This window comes from Thalassophryne amazonica, chromosome 5, assembly GCF_902500255.1.
Source record: "Thalassophryne amazonica chromosome 5, fThaAma1.1, whole genome shotgun sequence".
NCBI lineage: Eukaryota > Metazoa > Chordata > Actinopteri > Batrachoidiformes > Batrachoididae > Thalassophryne > Thalassophryne amazonica.
The window spans coordinates 123,340,293-123,363,819 of NC_047107.1; the positions used below are offsets into that span (position 1 = coordinate 123,340,293).

A 23,527-nucleotide genomic window follows, 5' to 3' on the forward strand; every position below is an offset into this window, starting at 1 on the left:
CCGCCGGGTGTGGCGGACCGCCCGCTCTGCCCTGTTAAAGGCCCGGACGAGGGCCAAGACCCATGCGGACCGCCGGCGTTCCCCGGCCCCCACATACCAGCCCGGGCAGGAGGTGTGGCTCTCGACCAAGGACATCCCTCTTTGTGTTGACTCCCCAAAACTGAAAGACAGGTTCATTGGTCCCTTCCGTATCCTCAAGATCATCAACCCGGCCGCAGTGAAGCTCCAACTCCCGGCTTCACTGCGGATTTCCCGTCTGAAGCCACACCACACCTCGCCCCTCTGTGCTCCGGAACCTACGCCGCCTCCTGCCCGGCTCATCGACGGGGAGCCTGCTTGGACAGTCCGCAGGCTCCTGGACGTCCGTCGTAAGGGCCGGGGGTTCCAATATCTGGTGGACTGGGAGGGGTATGGACCTGAAGAATGCTCCTGGGTGAAAAGGAGCTTCATCCTGGACCCGGCCCTCCTGGCCGATTTCTACAAAAGACACCCGGACAAGCCAGGTCCGGGTGAAGTTGAGGGGGGGTCCTTTTATGTGGGCCGCTGAAGAGGAGGTACTGCTGGCCCACCACCACCAGAGGGCGTCCTGCTTGGAGTGCGGGCTCCAAGCACGAGAGGGCGCCAGACCCAGAGGAAGTGACAGCTGTCACTCATCGCACCAGCTGTCACTCATCTACACCAGTACATAAGCCGGACTGCAACTCCACCTCCCCACCGAGAAATCGACTACCATTGGAAAGGTAATTTCTCTGCTGACAGACACTTTGTGTGTAATAACCTGAACTTCTATTGCAGCCGTTTTCCTGGAGTGTTGCCTTATCTGGAGGATTGGCGTTTGGTGTGACAGCAACGGCTTCGCCTCACACCCCAACCCAGATAAGTGGTTGACCAGGAGCTGCACGAGTGTGTGTGATTGGAGGTGGAGGTGCTCCCTCCTAACTGTGTTTGGACTGTGGATTACTGAGTGTGCGGACTCACACTCATACATCTTATCTCTGCTTTCTGCCAGCAGTACCAGGGTCGACAGCCGAAGACAGAGGCCACCTGGGGACTCAGGACTTGGCGGCTCCGGTGTTCTTCAGACCGTTGGTGGTGGAAGCCGTGTGGGACGCGGCTTCTCTCTCGTCGGGGGTCTTCTATCTTCAAGCCTGCCCACACGTCACCTGGTGTTAATTGACTGTGCAAATTCTGTGAATTTAGTTGTGTATTATCACAACATTAAATTGTTACTTTTTGGCTTACTCATTGTCCATTCATTTGCGCCCCCTGTTGTGGGTCCGTGCTACGACACCTTCACAACAGCCAGTTTTTAATGCAGTGCCGCCTGAGGGATCGAAGGTCACGGGCATTCAATGTTGGTTTTCAGCCTTGCCGCTTACATGTAGAAAGTTCTCCAGATTCTCTGAATCTTCTGATTATATTATGGACTGTAGATGATGGAATCCCTAAATTCCTTGCAATTGAATGTTGAGAAACACTGTTCTTAAACTGTTGGACTATTTTTTCATGCAGGCATTCACAAAGTGGTGATCCTCGCCCCATCTTTGTTTGTGAATGGCTGAGCCTTTGGGGATGCTCCTTTTATATCCAATCATGACCCTCACCTGTTTCCAATTAGGTGTTCTTTGAGCATTCATCAACTTTTCCAGTCTTTTGTTGCCCCGTCCCAACTTTATTGAAACATGTTGCAGGCATCCATTTCAAAATGAGCAAATATTTGCACAAAAACAACAAAGTCTATCAGTTTGAACATTAAATATTTTTTCAAATTGTTTTTTTTGTCTTTGTGGTGTATTCAATTGAATATAGGTTGAAGAGGATTTTCAAATCATTGTATTTTGTTTTTATTTATATTTTATACAATGTCCCAACTTCACTGGAATTGGGGTTGTAGATAGATAGATAGATAGATAGATAGATAGATAGATAGATAGATAGATAGATAGATAGATAGATAGATCAGAATCAAATTTATTGCAAAGTTCTCACATACAAGAAATTTGTTCTGGTGTTATTGGTGCATAAATAACAATAATAAAAAGAAAATGGAAAAATATTTCTGTAAGAAGTAAAAGACCCTATTTCAATTTATTTTCATTTATATATAACTATGTTCACTGTTAAATAAATATAGCATAGTGGAATGGGGCTGTGCAGAAACAGGTGATTGGAGTACAGATGTACAGTACCTGTCACTGCAGGGATGAACAATCTGTGCTTTATGGAAGTGTGTGTGTGTGTGTGTGGGGGGGGGGGGGGGGGGGTGCTGAGTAAGTAGGGGTCTCTGGTATTATTTATTAATCTAGCTGCTTATGGAAAGAAGCTGTTTTTGTGTCTTGAGATTTTGGTCCAATCAATCAATAAATCAATCAACAACTTTATTAATCCCACAAGGGGCAATTTCATTTGAGCAGTCCATTAAAACACACACACACACACACACACACACACACACACACACACACACACACACACACACACACACACACAATAACAATATATAACAACAATAAAACTAATAAAACAAATAAAAACAGACTTAAGGAGTTAAAATGAATAGCAATAATAATTAAATAAATAAAAACATGGCATGACTTTTAAATGCTCTGTAGGTCTGCAGAGCATTTAAAAGTCGACTCGCCAAAGGGATAAACGACTTTAAAAACCGGTTGGTTCTACACACTGGGGAAGCATAACGGCGTCCTGAAGGAAGCAGAGAAAACTCTCCTAAAAGAACAGGACCTGACAAGGACAAGATGCTTTCAGCCTTCCGGAGGAACTGTTGATTACAAAAGAGTGTAAATCTCTTTGTTTCACTCCGAGAATCTTTGAACAGATTTTAACAATGTTGTTCAGGCCGTTTCTGTCTTTCACTGAGGGGCTGTGAAACCAGCAGATAAATGAAAAACACAAACGACTCTCAATAAAAGGTAGGACCTCAGCTGTCTGCCGGGGGGGAGGTGACAAAAAGCTTGTGTCCTGGGTGAGAGGGATCAGCTACTATCTTCCTTATTCACCTCAGGCCCCTGGAGGTGTACAGGTCCTGTAGGGATGGCAGACTGCAGTCAATCACCTTCTCTGCTGTGTGAATGATACACTGCAGTCTGCTCCTGTCTTTAGCGGGGGCAGCAGCGAACCAGATGGTGATGGAAGAGATGATGACTCAATGATACCAGTGTAGAAGTTCACCATCATTGTTTTTTGCAGGTTGAATTTCCTCAGTTGCCACAGAAAGTACATCCTCTGTTGTGCTCTCTTGTTGAGAGAGCTGACATTCAGCTCTAACTTGAGGTCCTGGGTGATGGTGATCCCCAGGTAGCGCAATGACTCCACAATGGCGACTGGGCAGTCACATACGGTGATGGGGTGGGACAGGACTGGGTTCTTCCTGAAGTCAACAACCATCTCCACTGTCTTGACGGCGTTGAGCTCCAGGTTGTTCTGTCTGCATCAGGACACCAGGTGATTTATTTCCCTTCTGTAGGCAGACTCGTCCCCATCAGTGATGATTCCGATGAGGATCATATCATCTGCAAAGTTCAGGAGCTTCACAGACTGGTGACTGGAGGTGCAGCTGTTGGTGTACAAGGAGAAGAGGAGAAAGAACACAGTGTTGGAAGGATCCGGTGTGACGAAGACACACCGGTTGCACATGCTGCCTCCTGCTGGACAGGAAGTCAGTGATCCACCTGCAGGTAGAGGGGGGCACGCCAAGCTGAGAGAGCTTGTCCTGCAGGATAGATAGATATGTGTGTGTGTGTGTGTGTGTGTAATTTGTCTGCTGTAGTTAGACTAGCTGGCGGAGACTTGTAGCAGTCTTACTCCGTACAGCAGTGTGTTCTGTTCCAGCGGATGACCTCATGTGGTGAGGTGCTGGTTTGGAGCCGGTAGCTGTCTGCACTGACAAGGCCTCCATTATACTTCCAGGGTTGCTCTCCACGGGCAGTTTTAGTGTATAAATAAGCCCTCGTTTCATGCACCATGTCTATACCTCTGAGGGTGACTAAGACAAGCACACAGAACAGTTTTTTGTGAGTGATCGGTTGGATTACAAGACCAAGTCCTGAGTCCGGGGTGTGAACTGCTGGTTCTGTGACAAAACAAATAATCAGATTAATGAGGGGAAATCTTAAGGTGCAATTTTCAAATGTCCCTCGCATCTTACACATGGCTGTTTCTCAGCTCGAGGTGTGCGCTCACACACATATTTGCATCGAGGTGAGAGTACAGTGCCCTTCTGTGAGGTAATCAGATACCAGCATGAAGCCCTTTTTGATGGAAATGTGTCTTTTTCTCCGGTTTGGTGCCATCAGCACAGAATCACTGCTGCTTTCCTCTGCACTTATTTATTTATTCAAAATCCATCTACATAGAACACTGAGCACATACATGAAAATCTGTTCCTTTGACATGAATAAAGCTGGATGATAAATACTAGTTTAAATGTAGCCAGAATCACGCTGACAGAGCCCACAACACTAAAAAAGTAAAAAAAAAATAAAAATACAGAAAACACTGAAAAATATATATGTATTAAAAAAACTGCATTATTTCAACAAAATGTAAAATATCCACAACACAAACAGAAGTTTGTACCTGTAGGACGGCTACTGTTTGCATTGAAAATAAAACAATAAAATGTGGAATTATAGCTAGACAAATCATCAATACAGTAATAAAGTTCAGCTCCACCAACCAGGTAGAAATAAAGAGCAGAGCGCTCCAAAAAAAAAAAATATATATGAGAAAGATGGGGAAGTCTGAGTGTAAAGGGCATGAAGGCTACATGCTGGAATAGGAACGTGAACTAGAGCTTCAAGGAATACATCCTTGCTGCAAATGAAATCCATGTAAAATTACCTTCAAAACTAGGCGCAGGCCAGTCATCATCGAACTGGACTTTGACCTTCAAGACCTGTATCCTTGTTCCCAGTTTGGTAAACCAAGTTGGTAAACCTGTGTTATTTCTTCAAAGATTTACTGGGAGTACAGTGTTGCAGATATTTTTGGCCCTGTGACCTTCAAAATTAGGTCAACATCAGTCATCATTGAAGGTGACCTAGATCTTGAAGAGCTGTATCCTTGCTCCCATTTTGGTAAACCTGTGTTATTTCTTTGAAAAGTTATTGGGTGTACAATGTTGCAGATATTTTTGGCCCTGTGACCTTCAAAATTAGGTGAAGGTTAGTCATCAGTGAGGTCAAGGACACTCATCATCTCACTTGACCTAGACCTTCAAAGGCATGCATCCCTGCTGCAAATTTGGTAAACTTGTCTCAAATCTATGAAACGTTATAGGGAGTACAGAGTTATGGATGGATACGTGGATGGATGGACAACATTTCTATATCCTTTCTTTTTCTTTTTTGGGGGGGTCAACCATCATGTTTTTACTTCCAAGACCTTAAATATTTAGTTGTTTATTTTCTAGTGTTCCAGACTAATATATATATATATATATATATATATATATATATATATATATATATATGTGTGTGTGTGTGTGTGTGTGTGTGTGTGTGTGTGTGTGTGTGTGAACACAGTATTTATTGTCTCAGTTTGTATGGTTTGTGTCCATGTGTTAACTCAGGCTGGCATGTTTTTCCAGGTGTGTTTTATTGCAAAGCAAACACGCCATTAACCATTGATCGTTTTATCATGGGTACAAAGGTGAAACTTATTCAACAGAATTGTCCATGCAGAACTGGTCCACTTTGAAAAAGTGTAAGACATGAAGAGCAGCCTTGCCCCACTTGAAGTTATGTTCTGCTGTTCCCAGGTGAGCTTGTTATACAGAGACAGAATCATTGACAAACTCCCAGAGGACGTCTTCAGGCCAGTTTACCTGCTTGTTGTCTTTGACAATAAGGTATATCCGGCTGAATTCCAAAGTTTTGGTCCCATAGTGGATAAGAAGCTGGATAAGCTTGCTGGCTGCCAATATGCATATCTGGGTTTGAATCCCGCTTGTGCAAACTGTCTGTCTCCTTGGACAAGACACTTAGTCTGCATTGTCTCAGTCCACCCAGCTGTGGGTACCAGCCTTGGCTGGAGAAGTAACCTACGTTGGACTGGCGGACTGCTTCACCCTATAGAATCCAGACATACTAAGCTCCAGTACCAAAGGTTCTAAGTGCCTTTAAAGGACTTCCATACATAATTACAGTGCCCTCCAAAAGTATTGGAACACTTGGTATTTCACATATTTTAATTTGTTTATGTCATTTCAAATACATAAAATGCAGAAAAAATTTTAAAAATTCTAAAATTATCTTCCTTAAACTCAAACTGAAAACAAATCTCTACATCTTTATATAAATTAATTAAAAATATAAAAGTCAAGATGATGGGTTGCATAAGTCACAGAAGCCTATAACGTCTTCTGGGTTGTCTCGGTGGCTTTCCTCACTCTTCTCCTTCTTGCACGTCAGGTCCGCCCCTGTCTGGTCCCATGTCCTCCCCTGCTTTGCTCTTTACAGTCTGTCTGTGTCTGTGTCTTTACACTTTGATCCTGATTTTGATTTTCAGTTTAGGATTACTTTGGTCACTGGTTTTTATTTTACATCTTACCACTATAGTCATTAGGCAGGGGTGGTGGCCAAGTGGTTAATGTGCTTGGTTTCAGTTCAGAAGGATCCGGGTTCAAATCCTACCCCTGCCACATTTCTCCATGTAATGTGGCATTGCGTCAGGAAGGGCATCCGGCGTAAAACCTGTGCCAATTCAACATGCAGATCCACCTTGGATTTGATGTGGCGACCCCAAGTGCAAACAAGGGAGCAGATGAAGGGACTTACCTTTTACCACTATAGTCATTGCTTGTAATTTCTGTTAGTTTTGGCTTTTGTCACATATTAGTTTCAGCTCCTGCCTTTAATTCTCTTGTTGATCACGTTCCACTACTCACCTTTGTTTTTCTTGGTTTTGTTTCTTTGTTCCTTCCATGTGTAGATTCTTTTGCATTATATTTTGGATTCACCTTTCAGTTTATTTCTGTATGCTTAGTGTTCACACTACTGCACTCTCTTGCACCAGCTCACCCCATCTTTGTCTCCTCCCTCCATGCCACACTCTCTCGAGCGCCACTAGCTTAGCTTATGGCAATTTAAAAGTGGACGCTCTTGTTATGGCCGAACAACTTTCCACAGTTTCTGGGGATTCTGTGTTAGTACATGCCCGCGGCCGATGTGCTTGATGAATTCCTGCGCAAAAGTAGTTCCCAGATAATTGTGATACTGTATATTCCTGTGAAATAATGAGTATATCTCATCTAAATCAATTCTAAAATTTACCAGTAATAAAATTCTAAAGATAACTGAAGTTTTAAGAGTGACCGTAAAAAATATTTAAATAACGTAACAAAGTTTGTGAGCACCTTCACCTGTTATTGCTCAAGCACATTGTAAACATTGACACGATGGAGTTTGATGCGGAAGAGTTCAGAAAGATACAATTGGAATGTTTTGATTACCATTTACAGCAGGCGATGAAAAATTTGGGTGTTAACTTCGTGTTAAAGTCAGAACAAGAAGCTGCACTGAAAGAGATCTATCTGGGATAAAGAGACACATTCTGTGTTGTCGTCACAGAAAATGAGAGCGGCACACTGAGCAGTTTCACAAAAGAAGTCCGGCAAGCTCAATCTGTGGGCGCGAGCTATCCCACAATGCTAAAATAGCAGAGATGTTGGTCCAATGAGAGCGGCACTTTGAGCAGGGTGCCTCCACGCCTCCATTTCTGTCTGCTTTGCTTTTTGTCTCACTGCACCCTCTTGCTCTCATCTTTGTCTCTTTGTTCCCCACACCTGGGCCTTGGTTGCTGTGATTGCCAAATCTGTTATTTAAGCCTTGTGTGTGTTGTTCTTCTTGCTAGTTTGTTGTTTCTGTAAACCTCGTCCAAGCATTTTGTCATAGTCCTGACTGCCTTGCAGATTTTTTTGGATCACGGTTTTGTCTCAGCCTTTGAACTCTGTGTTTTTTGTTTTTATCTCAGCTAGTTTTTGACCACGCCTCAGCCTTGCCCCTGTCTGATACCTCTGCCATGCTGCCTGCTAATCTGCGTACTGAACTACTGCCTGCTTTTGAGATAAAGCCTTTTTGATCAATCCTACGCTTCTGTGTGACTCTGCCTTTGTGTCCCCACCCTCTCTGAGCCACGTCGCCTTACAACATGACAGCACAGTCACTCAGTTTTTGAGAACTCCACCCATATTTACCATTGAGTGACATACTGTTTGTATTTCTTCATAACGGATATAAATAAAGTCCAAGACATTTTCAATGACTTGGAAATGTTCATGTATCCATCCCCTGAATTGGCAGGGGATGGATACTGGCCATAAATGGCAATAAAACTGATTTATTTATGGGTATTATACCAAAGCATTCCATTACTTATGCAACCCATCATCTTGGCTTTTATATTTTTAATTAATTTCTATCAAATTATAGAGACTTGCTTTCAGCTTGAGTTTAAGGAAGATGATTCTTGAAATTTTTATTTTTTTTTGTATTTTTTATTTTATTTTATTTGAAATGGCATAAACAACTTAAAATGTGTGAAATTGCAAGTGTTCCAATATTTTTTGACAGCACTGTATGTGTCATCACCATAGAAATGGTCTAGAGCTGATGACAGCAGGTAGGAACTCCACTGGGACAGCATCTGAAATCCTGGACTGAATCTACGTTCTACACGATTTAAGACTGAGTTGGTGACTGTGTGCGTGTGTGTGGTCTCTCTGGTGTAGTTTCATAGCTGTTTCAGGGACTGACCTCTTGTGCACAGAGACCACAGATATTGAACCTTGTATCTGTTGGAGTTGCTTTCTCAGTTTGGTGGTGGTGGGGGTCACAGTCCCAAGCAGAGCTGGCTGTTGGCATTGGCTACATAGGGCTGCTGCTGAAAGCCCCCCTGCCAAAAAAAAAAAAAAATTAAAACAGTGCAACCCTCAACATTAATGCTTATCCAATTGTCTGGGACAAGTACAAAATGCAATCAGTGCCAAACCATAATCTTGCCGAGGGCACCACAATGGCTCGAGCTGCCTCTGGTCCCACTGAGACCACTGTGTGCCTTTACCTCCAAACCTTTCTAGTTCTTCCTTCAGCTCTTGGTACTTCTCACTGGACACAGGTGGAGGTGCGTCACCTCTGCTTAGTAACACATCCACTAGATTCCCAGAGGGGCAAACAATACCAGCAGTGCCCATGCAATGTGCAGTAGGCAAGACATACAAGGTGGGCCAATAAAATGTTACCACTCTTTTAATTCATAGGTAATTACAACAACCCACAGGCCATTGAGGCCCTGAAGACAAACATCCATCAGGAAATTCAGACAATCCGTCTTGAGATGTGTGGCAACAGCATCACAAACTTTAATGTGCGTGTTGCAGCTGTAATCCAAAGAAGAGGAGTGTGGACTGAACATATCATCAATTATTGAACTGTGCGGAAAACAAGAGACAAAGTGGGAAAACTTTGGTATCAAAGGTTAATTTGATGCTTCTGTTACAAGTCTGTAAATAAAATTTTTGAATAAGTTCTCATTTCAAAAACTTGTGTACGGTCAAAAAGTGGTAACATTTTATTGGTCCACCCTGTAGTTGGAATTTTTCAGGATAATGTGGAGTTTTCAGCAGAAATCACAGGTACAGATTGATGCATGCACCAAATCAAAGAATCGCATTGGGTCCTGGCTGGCAGCCACTCAGATAGACAACCAGTCCATCCCTCCATCTGCCGCAACCAGGTGAAAGATGGGTGTGTCTTTGGTCTCCTCCACACTGAGGCACCTTCATGCTACATCACGCCCAGACAAACGTGCCACATGGTCAAAATGCTCATGATACTCCTCATCTGAGCCTCCAAAGTCAATCCAGTAGTACCCAAGAGACCTACAGTATTAGTAGATCTAGTAGTCTGTTGGTCACACACAGCAGCCGACAGGCCATGTTGGAATGATGATGTCACACAAAGAGGTGGTGTCCCCTAAAAACTGTTGAGATATGGTTAAATTGTGTTTGCTTGGCAAAAAGCTTCTAGAGGAGTGAGACAGACAAAGGCCCTTTGACCTGCAACTCACACATCATCCAAAAAACAAAATGTACAAATCATGCTGAGTACTGTTACCTGCAGACCAAAGCTTTGGAATTCAGCTGGATATACCTGACTGTCAAAAACAACAAGCAGGTAAACCGGCCTGAAGAGCTCCACGGGGAGCTGAGCCAATGATTCTGTCTTTGCATAACAGGCACTCTTGGGAACAATGAAATCTATTGTAATTGCTTCAAGTGGGGCAAGGCTGCTCTTTATGTCTTATACTTTTGAAATGCCAGAAAATAAATCACAACTTAATGAAAATGAAAAAAAAAAACATCCTGGAAGAATAAGGAGCCAGTCAAAAGATTTGCTGAAACACTCACATGCACAGTTGGAAGACGGTCACACAACTTTTCAGAAAAATCTTAATGAGCCAAAGGAATGGAAAAACCCAAACAGCTTAGCTTGGACTGAGGTCAAAATACCAGACCGCAGAGAAAGAGCCATGCTTATTGTTCATTGTGTACCTGCAGATAGACAGACAGAGAGGGTCAGAGGGTCCGTATTCAAATTTCACCTGTCCCCTGCAGCCCCTGTGCCTCCGCGGAACAGCTATGAATTGAGTTTATTGTCACGAGCAAGTTCATATGGGCGAAGAGGACTGACGGGGGGCCACCGAGCAACCGCTAGAAATAAAATACCTGCCAGCTGAGAGCCTTCTGCTGCTTACAGCTGACCCCTTCAGCCAGAAGACAGCATTAAGAGGCTTCATTAGACTTGGAGAGCCATAACGTCAGAATCCATAGCACGTAGTCTCAACTGCATAGTGCAAGTGCATCTGCATCGTGTCCAACTTCACTTTGTTAAACTGTAGAGTGTCATCAGGGTACAAAGGGGTTGTATCTTTTCTCTTAATTAATCATGGGTTTGTTTTGGGTGTAACCTGAATTAAACCAATCAGATTATCCAACCCAGTCTGACGGATTGTCGTGATTCAGCAGCAGGAAATATACATTAATCTATTGGTTTGTCATATTGTCACGAAAAGTGCAAAATTTTTGTCATGGGAGCACAAATTCATTGTAATTCATTCCGTGATGGCTGCACGTAATTAAAAGTGCAGCGGGAGGGTGGGGGGTTATGGTTAGGGTTACGGGAAGGAGTAGGGTTAGTAATAATGAGTTAAAAAAAAAAAAACCCCGTCATGAAGACTTGAATCACGAAAAAAAAAAGTGAGACTGGGCTGGATTATCATACCTTTGAAGTCTTTAGGGTTGTACGGTTGTGAGACTTTGATGCTGAGGCAGCGACTGGATGTCTTTGGCTGTAGGCCTCTCCATTTGGAGGATCCTTGGGTACTGCTGGAATAACTTTAGGTCAAATGAGTGGTTACTTAGAGAGACTAAGATGAGGAGTATCACTTGCTTTGTGAGGAATCATCAGCTATCGCAGTTTGGAAATGTGCCGCAATTGTGTGTGAACCAGTGTTCAGGAGTCCAGCAGCTGGAGAAGCCAAGGTGGACACCCAAGATTTTGCTGGTTGCAGCAGAGGGATGGCTGTTTGATCCAGGACCTAAGGTGGCTCCATAGTGTGGCGGCTGCTTGTCTTGACTGGTTCTAACAGCCGGGTGCATTTGATCTTGGTGCATTGCTTTTAAGATGCAGGACTCAGAAATAGGATGTTGTCTGGTGAAGAATCAGATCTGCACTCAGTGCATCAAAGCTCACCAGCCCATCATTTATGGGAGCAGCAGACCACCATCAGAGCTCCCTGAGGTTAAACAGTCACTTTGTTTGTGCTGCACCTGTGTGCAGAAGCAGAGAGTCCACACATCACGAGCCTTCTTACGCGAGCCGTACCTCTGTGTCGCTCTCTATGGTGTAACTGCGTTATGCTGCCTGATGATAGTAATTCACCACATGTAATTTCGTGATCAAAGTGCCCATGGCGTACTGACGACCATGTGTACAACATGGCCGCGAGGCATAAAAATGACATCTGTGTTGTCAAGAATTACACTTGTGCTGCATTGTGCACTATGCGCTACTTTGTACACGTTGAAGGTAGGCCATGACAACCTCAGCTATATTTGCCAGAAGGCACATGGGAGAATTGAGCCCAGTGTTCCTACATTTGAACAAAGTCTGAGATCTACTACTTTCATTCTTTCTCTTTTTTAAGCTTGAAATTCACCTGATAGTGCAGCAGATAAGCGAATATTTAGAGCGGAATCCTGCAAATGGTGATAAAAGCATCAAATTCAGCAGAAATTCTCCTCAGACAATCCTCTTTTGAAAAAAACTGACTGGCCACTTGAATTTTCAGTTGGCGTTCAGGTAGAGGTTAATTGAAGAATTACACAGGAGTCAAAATTAAAAGATGCTTCAATCATATTGAAATCTATACCACATTATTTGCCTGATCATAAAGATTCCAAAAAGGTATGGTTTGGATGGTCTGTAACTGAATTCTATGGAGCTATGGGATAAAAACAGCAAGAAAGGTCAGTGTCGGTTTGTACAGGGGTCAAAAGTTAAAATTGCTCCAATTTTAGTAAAAAGTGATGCAAATTACTAGTTGAATTAACACAGTTTTAAAAAGGAATAGTTTGGACCATGTATCATCCTTACTTATCACGTTACGGGGTAACATATGTCACATGTCATAGAATCCAATAGACGTAGACCTTGTTTGACCTTTACTTTGGAGACCAAGCATTCGACACTGTCAAAACTATTCCATTTATTAATCCTATTAGCTCAACCAATAATTTGCGTCACTTTTTACCAAAATTGGAGCGACTTTAACTTTTGACCCCTGTACAAAATGAAACTGACCTTTGTCACCATTCTTGCTGTTTTTATCCCGTAACTCCATAGAATTCAATCACAGATAGTCCAAACTATACCTTTTTGGAATCTTTATGATCAGGCAAATAATGTGGAATATTTTTCAATGTGATTGGAGCATCTTTTAATTTTGACCTCTGTATAATTCTTCAATTGACCCCTACCTGACCACCGATTGAAAAGTCAAGTGGCCAATCGTTTTTTTTTCAAAAGAGGAGTGTCTAAGGAGTATTTCTGCCGAATCTGATGCTTTTATCACCATTTGCATGATTGTTTCAGTTATCTGCTGCACTATGAGGACTTCACTCTTTCACACACACAGAAACGTGACACTTGAATGGTCTTTTTTACATCAGCCCGTTGAGCAGACAGGAAGCGCACCGGCTGACACCACCTGCTGCTCTTTTGTGTTATATTACCTTTGCACAAGCAACAAGCTGATCAGATTTCAGCCTATAAATTGTCTTATACACTTTTAGACAATGTAGTCTTTGTGACAGACGGGGAAGAAATGGACATTTTGAACATATTTTTTTGACTGTGCAAAATCAAACTGCTGATCTGAAGTAGACAGTTCATTCTGTCATTTAATTAAAGTGTAAGAAAAGCCCGTTATGCCCTCCACCATGTCTGTCTGTTGTAGAGTTGTTCTGCTATTTACACTGTCCATATTTGTCTACACCTTATATACGAGGTGGTACCATGATGTGACTGTACCCTGCTTTCAATACAATTATTTATTTAGATATATTTTTATGCTTTTATAGTTTTAGAGTCTTGTAGTTTTATATGACCTGAATGATGTTGCTCTGACTCAATTTCAATTCAATTTATTAATTTATATAGCGCCAACTCACGACAAAGTCGCCCCAAGGCGCTTCACACAATTCACAACACAAATTAATCTAAAATCAAAATTAAAAGAAAAGCACAATAAAAAGGTAAAACACAGTAGAATAAAAAGAAATTACAAACCAAACACAAACAGATTAAATTAATGATAAGACAGTCTAAAAAAGTGGGTCTTCAGTCTTGATTTAAAAGTCTCCACCGTGTCAGACTGCCGAATAACAGCAGGTAGATCATTCCAAAGAGCCGGACCACGATAGGAGAAGGCTCTATACCCCACAGACTTTTTGTTCATCCTCGGAACACACAGAAGCCCTGCACCCTGCGAATGCAAGGGCCTTGCAGGTACGTAGGGCTTAACCAAGTCCGCCAGGTAGGAAGGTGCCAGTCCATGAACAATTTTATAAACCAACAATAAAACTTTAAAATCTGATCTGGCAGAAACCGGTAGCCAATGACTGACTGACTGACTAACTGGTCTAGCATTTTTAATTTCATTGTAGATGTTACAATTGTTGTGGACTTGGCGGCTCCAGTATTCTCCAGGTTCGGTGGCGGAGGAAATCGTGTGGTTCCGGTTCTTCTCAGGACAGACGTCTTCTATCCTCGAGCCTGCCCACACGTCACCTTTGTGTACTGACTGTTTGCAAAATTCTGTATTCCTCTGTATTGTGGTTGTGCTCATTCACAACAGTAAAGTGTTCATATTCGACTCTTTCATTGTCCGTTCATTTACGCCCCCTGTTGTGGGTCCGTGTCATTACACTCTCCCAACAACAATGACCATAAAGATTCTATTCTATTATGTAAAGAAAAAAAAAAAAACTGAAAACAGCAAGTAACATCAAAATAAACACTAATGGGGAAGAAAAAACTTTACCTCACCTCAGGGAGCTTTGGTGGCCACTCTTTCCACTCCTGCACTTTGACACTTTGTGTGCATATCCATAAACGTGCCAGAAAGGGTCTCATTTGACTCTGCCTTCAAAATAGCAATCTCTGGAATTGCTCCTAAAGGAAAAGGACAGATGACAATCTGATTGGATTAAATGATTTTTCACCTAAAACACACCCGTGACTCTGCAAATGCAACCTCTTTATGCACTGCAGCCTACTTTGTGCTCACATCGTGTGCAACAGTACAAAGTGGAGTCAGACACCTCCCAAGTGCGCTATATGTGCTTTATGCAGTGCAACATAGAGTCCTTGGATTTTTGTTCTTAAAACTTCTCATAACAAACAAATGTGACTGCATCTCAAAACAGCTTCTGCAAAATGACTTCAGTGTTTTATGAATAATGACCCAGTGAGTCCTGGCATCTAAATGAGCAAAATAAATAAATAAATAAATTAATTAATTAATCTTATTAAAGCTTCAGTGTGGAGGATTTAATGGCGTTTATTAGAAAAATGGAATGTAGGTTTTATAACTAGGTGTTAATTAGTACATAATTACCTGAAACTATGAATTGATCTGTTTTTATAAGATTAGAATGAACCCTTCAAATCTACACGTGGGCGGGGCCACTCGTGACGGCCGCCGTGTTAATGCAGAAAAAGGAGGAATCAGTGGTCGCTCACCTTTACGCTGTCTACTGGTTGCTAGTGCAGGCAAGCAAGACTGAGAACCTCAATATTTTTGTGAAATGGACAATCACAGGAGAAGGTCAGGGAGCATGAAAACCGGCATCACCAAAGAAACAAAAACGTGACAGTAAACTAGAGTGTGACTGGCAATCTGTAACCTCACCATTAGATGACACTAAATCCTACACACTGTAGCTTTAAGGAATTTTGTTTAAATAATGGAGCTCAACTGGTATATTTGAATTTTCAGGCCTTTTGCTCTTTGTGTTGTTAGCTTGTTGTTTAAATTATTCAGTCACACAGTGACCAGATATGCAGAATGTTGTCTGATGCTGAATGTTGTCTGATGCTGTCTCCACACTTTGAATTATAGCAGCGTGCCAGCTCCCACCCAACCTCCAGCAAAACTTGTATATATATATATATATATATATATATATATATATATATATATATATATCATTGCTGTTAGTTCATCAGTATTTGGATCCAAGCCTGGAGCTGCAGCCATAGAGGAGATTAAGAGCATTTTGTGCAACAAAGTCCAGAACTGACACGATGCAGTTATAGTCACACATTCTGAATGTGGAACATATCAAGTCATCTGCAGACCAACATTCTCTTATTAAATGCATCTTCATCCTGTCATATGCTCATAAAAGTGTGACTATTCCTAAATGTGCGCATTAAGTTATACATGTGCATGAACACTTCATATTTGCCATGTTAAATGTTTTTCTGCATCACCTCCAGCCATTAACTTAAAAAAGAAAAAAGTGTACTGTCATAATATACATAACAAGCATTAAAACCAGATAATCAACAGAGAACTTTAATTTGAATGTTTATTTAAAAAATCCCTTATTATTCTTTCAGGCCTCATTCAATGGTGTGTCAAAAATTCATGAATGCAGTTACACCTGAAGGCCACAAGACAAACAAACATACAAAATCATCATATTTTGAAATAAATAGTTAATCACGTATCAGAAATTGCTCCGGAAGCAAAATCATTTCCAATATAAAATTCACCAAAAATGGAAAGTCAGAACAAACAATAAATCCATGAAAGGATAATTATAGATAAAAATCTATAAAAGCCAAGAATAAAAGAACAAAAATTCTCAAGTACACACCTGAGAGAACAAAGTCCTCTGTTTATAACCCTGTTGACATTGTACTCATGTACTCATTCATCTATGATTGTTCACTAAGAATCAAAAATCATTTAAGTAGCTAAAAAAAAAAAAAAAAAAAAGCATCAAACAGATAAATAACACTCCCACACAACCCCATCTGCATAGGTAAATATACACAAAATCAAAGGTTTTAAATTTATTTGTTGCATTTTGTAGGCTCACCATATATATAGGAGCTGGTCATATAATTAGAATATGATGAAAAATTTTATTTATTTCAGTAATTCCATTCAAAAAGTGAAACTTGTATATTACATTCATTCATTACACACAGACTGATATATTTCGAATGTTTATTTCTTTTAATTTTGATGATTATAACTGACAACTAATGAAAATCCCAAATTCATTATCTCAGAAAATTTGCATATTACTTAAGACCAATACAAAAAAAGGATTTCTAGAAATGTTGGCCAACTGAAAAGTATGAATATGATGACAAGTATGAACATGTACAGCACTCAATAGGTAGTTGGGGCTCCTTTTGCCTGAATTCCAGCAGCAGTGCGGCGTGGCATGGAGTCGATCAGTTTGTGGCACTACTCAGGTGGTATGAGAGCCCAGGTTGCTCTGATAGTGACCTTCAGGTCTTCTGCATTGTTGGGTCTGGTGTGTCGCATCTTCCTCTTCACAATACCCCATAGATTAGGTCAGGCGAGTTTGCTGGCCAATTAAGAACAGGGATACCATGGTCCTTAAACCAGGTACTGGTAGCTTTGGCACTGTGTGCAGGTGCCAAGTCCTGCTGGAAAATGAAATCTGCATCTCCATAAAGTTGGTCAGCAGCAGGAAGCATGAAGTGCTCTACAACTTCCTGGTGGACGGCTGCGTTGACCTTGGACCTCAGAAAACACAGTGGACCAACACCAGCAGATGACATGGCCCCAAACCATCACCGACTGTGGAAACTTTACACTGGACCTTGAGCAACGTGGATTCTGTGCCTCTCCTCTCTTCCTCCAGACTCTGGGACCTTTATTTCCAAAGGAAATGCAAAATGTACTTTGATCAGAGAACATAACTTTGGAGCACTCAGCAGCAGTCTAGAGTCATTTTTGTCTTGAGTCCAGGCAAGACATCAAGTCAGCAGTCTGCCCCATGATTGTGCAGCTGACAGAACTAGACTGAGAGACCAGTTAAAGGACTTTGCAGGTGTCTGGAGTTAATTAGCTGATTAGAGTCTGACATCAGGTGTCTGCAATATTCAACCTTTTCACAAGATTGTAATTTTCTGAGATACTGAATTTTGGGGTTTTCATTAGTTGTCAGTTAAAATCATCAACATTAAAAGAAATAAACATTTGAAATATGTCAGTCTGTGTGTAATGAATTAATATACAAGTTTCACTTTTTGAATGGAATTACTGAAATAAATCAACTTTTTCATGAAATTCTAATTATATGATCAGCATGTACATATGTGTGTGTGTGTGTGTGTATATATATATATATATATAAATATATATATATATATATATATATATATATATATATTGTGTGTGTGTGTGTGTGTGTGAGATTTGAAACAATCATTGACATTGAAAATTTGTAATGCTTGTGTAGCAGTAGGTGAGACAATAATTCCATGTTTCAATGCAAACAAAAGACCCAGAAGAGTCACGTGTAAAGGACATTTTTGGTAAAAAACAAACAAACAAACAAACAATATTAACGGAAATGTTCTGGTGTAACAGGACAGCATAATATTGCAGTGATTAAAAAACAATAAAAGGTTTATTTTATTTTATTTTATTTTAAGTGGACATACATACTGTATTGTGCATAATCTGTTTTTTTTTTTTATTTTGTTTGTATGTTTTTGGCGGCGGGGTTTTCAACCATTTCATGCAAATGTGGTTGTTAAACGTTTGTGTGTGCATTTAGAAAATTCCCCGTGATGCACAAAATGTAGACCTGAAACTGCTCACGTTAAAGTACTGTGACATACGTCACAGACATCCATATCTGTTTGCTGTCTGAGACACGCCCACTGAGTGGGTTAGTGATGTGCAAGAGGCTCATTAAGGTTGCCTGGAGGAGGCGTGGCTAGTGTGGATCCTTTCCATTTAAAGTAACAAGCACAGAAATAAGTTATTTCTTAGTGACCTCAAAATGCATCATCTCCACATCTCCAGAGTATTTTTGGTTACAAACTGTAAAATCTGTTTTTAAGACACCTGGTGGCCTGTATTAGTGTCTTTAAAAGACACAAACTACATTTGTAAGAAAATGTACAGCAAAAATACAAAAAGCACAATATTTCATTTCCATTGGAAATTGCAGAGTAATAAAAGTCTTACAAAATAAAAATGCTTAAGTAAAGTTTGTATATTTCAAATCTCCATTATTCCTACAATATTTGTGGTGGGCACAGTTCAGCTAATAAGCTAATGGCTAATTAGCAAAGCTATGTTTTTCATTAGCAGATTAGCTTTTGCAGCTAACTGTGAAAACTATTAGTGGACCAGTTAGTGTTTAGATCCACTAAGTTTTAAAACGGCTAACATAAAAAAAACACAGATTAAACGGCAATAATGTTTGTAAAGTGTAAAGATGTGTTTTTGTTCATTGCACATGTGCAGGAGGTAAATGCATGAATTAGCATTTCTTATGGGTTTAATATTTTTTACATACAGTGAATACACTGCATATTCAGTGTAAACTAGTGCTCAATAATTATTTGATCATCACCCAATCTGGGCATGCTAAATCTTTTTGGGAACCTCTACGTTTATGCTTCAGCATATTAAAGTTTCAGCTCTTTTAATCTGCTTTTCTGGAACATCCCACGAGTCCTAAGGTTTGCTCGTCCAAAGGTTCTGGTCAATAAATGAATATATTTTGATGCCAAGTTTCAGTAGGCTGCACTGCTAGCTGTATACTTACATGTGATTTTCATTTCAATTAAAAAGACATTTCTTTCATCTGTGATACGAGAGTGAATGACATGTCACTTTGTTTTTAACTTTGCTGGTTATAAAGATGCACCGTACAACTTAAATGTCAAACACAATATTCCATCATTAAGACTTTGGCATTTAATTCAAATGGCAATTATCCAACCTTCACGGGTGACTCTGTGAATTGTGATGTTTGGCTTAATTTGGAGTAAATACACACACAGACTACTGAACTTTTGGATGAGTGAACAATTCCAGGGTTTTAGAGCAAAACAAACAAACAAAAAAAAGAAACAAACCTAAAGTCATGTCATAAAAGTTAGCATTTAGCTTGAGCTTCAGCTAAAATGTTTTAGCAATTAGCATGATCACTGTTAACTTTTCATAGTGGATTAGCAGTTCTTGAAGCTAACTTTTTGGGCTAGCTGTACCCAAAACCAGCCTGTCACCCCCCGCCCATTGCACCCTTCATGATTCTACGTGCGACGTTTCTCCATCAGCTTTTCCTCTAAACACTTAATCAGGATCGGATCCACTTTGGAGTCAAATTTGTTAGCAAACCAGTGTCCATAGTTCAGGAGCCAGCGAAGCTCAGCGGCGCCATAGATACAAACACTACGCCTATGTGTGCCAGTGCAGGGTGGATAAAGAGAGCCTTCTAAATAATTCCACTTCACCAGTCGCGTTTTACTCTTCAGATCCGTCACATCTGGGTCCGATCTGGGAATGTGGCCCGGCACCCCGGGGACCCGGACCAGAGAGGCCCAGAAATGTTCATCTGGTGAGTATGTGTCAGCAGACCATACCAGGAAGTCCAAAGCAATCTGACTGTTGCTTATGTAATTCACAAATTCCCGTGACAGGACAAAATATGCACTTCCAATGAACATTTCAATCCCGTGAGGAGGCGGGGCTTTTGGCACTGCGGTTTTGACAGGAATGTGGCGATACTCATAAGGCACGTTTTTCAGCTGATGCTGGAAACTGAAGCGTTGCTTCTTCAGCTCAGTGGGTCGACTCGTCTCCAGCATGTTGCTGCCGTTTAGCTGCTTCAGCTCCGTCACCAGCTCATAGTTTGACTTCAGAGGAAAATCCTGGCCACACAGGTTGATGATGTACTTCCACTTGACCTGTGACTTCAAGAGGTCAGCCATGCAGTTGAGGTCAGCCTTAAGCCTGGTGATGTGGGCGTATTCCACAGATTCCAGTTTTGAAGCGATGAAGACGTTTGGAATGCAGCGAGCCAGGTTCTTCATGGCCTTTAAAAAAGTCGGAGAGGACTTCTGGTCGTAGTGAATGCAGTAGATGTTTTGAGGTGCATACGTGGCGTGAAGAATGCGCTCCACCATGGGTGCATTCTTATGCACCACCAAGGAATACGCCAGCGGGAAACTCCTCTCCTTCTCCGACACACTGAACTCCTTATAACCTCTGCTTTGGATGAACGCCTGACAGTTGGAGGTCAAACTCACGGTGCTGTCGTCATCCGCGTCAATAATAACTTTGCGTTTTATCTCGAGAGCTTTGCCTATCTCCACCGGGTCGAGGTCGTAGATGGCCGTGCAGCTGACCTGGTATCTGTGTTTATGGTTTCCGGATGAGCTGGCAGGCATTCCGTAGGGCTCAATGTAGACGCTGTCCCTGACTGTGACTTTAACGTAGACCAGTTTGAGCAAACACAGCAGCAGCAGGAACAAAGGAAACAGGAAGCATCTGGATCTCAACCTCTGTGCACCGTGGAAACATCTCACTTTCATTCTGAAAACATAAGCACATAGAAACACTGATATAATATGGTTACTGCATATATAAAATAAACAAATTGCACTATGCAGCTTGGCAGCACAGTAGCTTAGTGGTTAGTACTGTTGCTTCACAGCAAGAAGGCTGTGGGATCGATTCCCACTTGGCACCTTTCTGTGTGGAGTCTGCATGTCCTCTCCGTGTTTGAGTGGGTTTCCTCCGGGTGCTCCGGCTTCCTCCCACATCCAGATTCATGCAGGTTAGGTGGATTGGAAACTTAATTGCCCGTAGGTGTGCGTGCGGGTGTGAATGTGTTTGTCTGTCTATATGTGGCCGGGGTGCCGAAAAGGGAAGCATAAGGAGAAAGATTCTAGGGGCCCGTGATTGACAGGGGCCCAGAGAGGCCCCTAATACAATTATAATACTGACAAAATAATATGGAAGGTGGCCCAGTAGCATTTCTTTTCATGGGGCACAAAATTGCTGGCGGCACCCCTGTGAGAGACTGGCGTCCTGTCTAGGGTAAACACTGCACCACACCCTATGACTGCTGGGACAGACTCCAACCCCCCGCCTCCTGTGACCCCTAATTGAAGTAAGTGGGTATACAAAATGGATAGAGGGATGGGTATAGCAAATAGATGGACTATGCATCTTTTTATTTGTGTTCATGTCATGAGGAGATAATCGGACTTTTGTGTTTAATTGATGCAAGATATGAGCAGTCCACAACCGTTTTTTTTTTATCTTGGAGCCCCCCCATCCGTATCAAATAAAGACAGACACCCCACCCCCACGATTTCAAATGAGACTCCATAGATGATGTCCAATACCATCTATCTCACTACACGTTTCTCAGTTGAGGTAGTCTGTGTTTGGATGTACTCAACATGCCAGAAGACACACCCGCACGAAAATCCCTAGAAGCTGGCATAGGATCAAACACGTACACAGTCCACAGAGGGTGGCACTGTGCAAAGACCTCAAAGGCAAAGGACTAAGTACTGTAAGAATGGTCAAGAAACTCCAGGAGCTCAAGGACGCTCACCAGGAACCGGGCAGCAGCGGTCCTAATGAAGGCGGACTGGTCGCTGCTGCATGTGATGATGATGATGCACTCTAAAAACAGATTGGTTCAAACAACCAAAGATTGGTTGAAATGTGGATGGACACATTTCAACCAATCTTTGGTTGTTTGAACCAATCTGTTTTTAGAGTGTGATGATGAAAGGGGAGCTCGGCCCAAGACGGGGAACCAGGGAATTATATCTTATCTTTCTGAACCGGCTGGTGTCTTTCAATGAAACTTCACACCGTGTGAAGATGTGCATGAAGAAAAATAATGATGCCCTGTATTGTTAACTCAGAAAGAATGTCAGTTCATTAGTAGATATAAGTGGCGCAACTTTTCATTTCCTAGAACTGGAAAATCAGGAGTGTTAAACATGCAGGTACACGTTAAACTAACAGCGTGTGCAACATTTCATATAAACCAGACACATAGAAGAGCCTTCAGTCACATTCATCGTTATACAAATATACACATTTGTAATATATATATGTGTGTGTGTGTAGTATTGTGTACATTAATATTATGGATAACGTTAATATCATATACCACAATATCCAAAAAATTATTGTATGTATGTGTATAGTATTAATATTATGGATAATGTTATGTTAATATCATATACCGCAATGTCCAAAAAATGACTGGACAGTGTTTTTGATCATTGTTTTACACATATACAAATATACACAGCACATAAGTTTTCAGACTCACCTTGCGCTCTGAGTGCGTCTGTGAGCGGCTGTCTGGTGCCATAAAAAACGCCTCCTCCACAGATCCTCTTCACAACCTTGATGTCAAAAAGTTTCTTCTTTAAGAGGAACAGCTGAACGTGGCACCACACGCGCATCGTGCGTGAACACGCACACGGATCAAACACCGGTCTGTGTCGGTGGTCCGGAGCTCCGTCCGTCACGGATTGTCAGGGAGGCGGGGGCGGAGCGTCGGGGGAACAGCCCGCCCACCGCCCTGCCTGCAGCCTGTTAGCCCCGCCCACAAACTTATAAAGACGACGACCTAAAGAAAGCAAGTGCGCGTGCGTCATTTTATTTTTCACAGCAGCGTGTCTGATTACAGAATTATTGTTACAAAAAAACAAAAAACAAAGCAAAACAGAAACGCGGTATTTTCAAACTGCTGCTTTCACACTGCAAAATTTGTTGGCGAGCAAAGTTTTACTGACGACGATGATCTTTGTGGAATTGATGGATACTCTGATTGCACCACGTGAGAAGCTGAATGAGGAATCTTTGTGCCTGGGTTTGACATGGACCTGATTCAAGAGGC

The 23,527-nt window shown here is 41.7% G+C and overlaps 1 protein-coding gene across 1 annotated transcript; it reads right to left on the minus strand.

Annotated features, from left to right (window-relative positions):
- Positions 1-19,245: 19,245 nt before the first annotated feature.
- Positions 19,246-23,164, minus strand: LOC117511247 (beta-1,3-galactosyl-O-glycosyl-glycoprotein beta-1,6-N-acetylglucosaminyltransferase 4-like). The gene is made up of 2 exons (XM_034171251.1): positions 22,955-23,164; positions 19,246-21,186 (listed from the first exon to the last, which is right to left on the minus strand). The coding sequence occupies exon 2, from the start codon at positions 21,183-21,185 to the stop codon at positions 19,905-19,907; it is 1,281 nt and encodes a 426-aa protein (XP_034027142.1). The 5' UTR covers position 21,186; positions 22,955-23,164; the 3' UTR covers positions 19,246-19,904.
- Between the last annotated feature and the right edge of the window lie 363 nt (positions 23,165-23,527).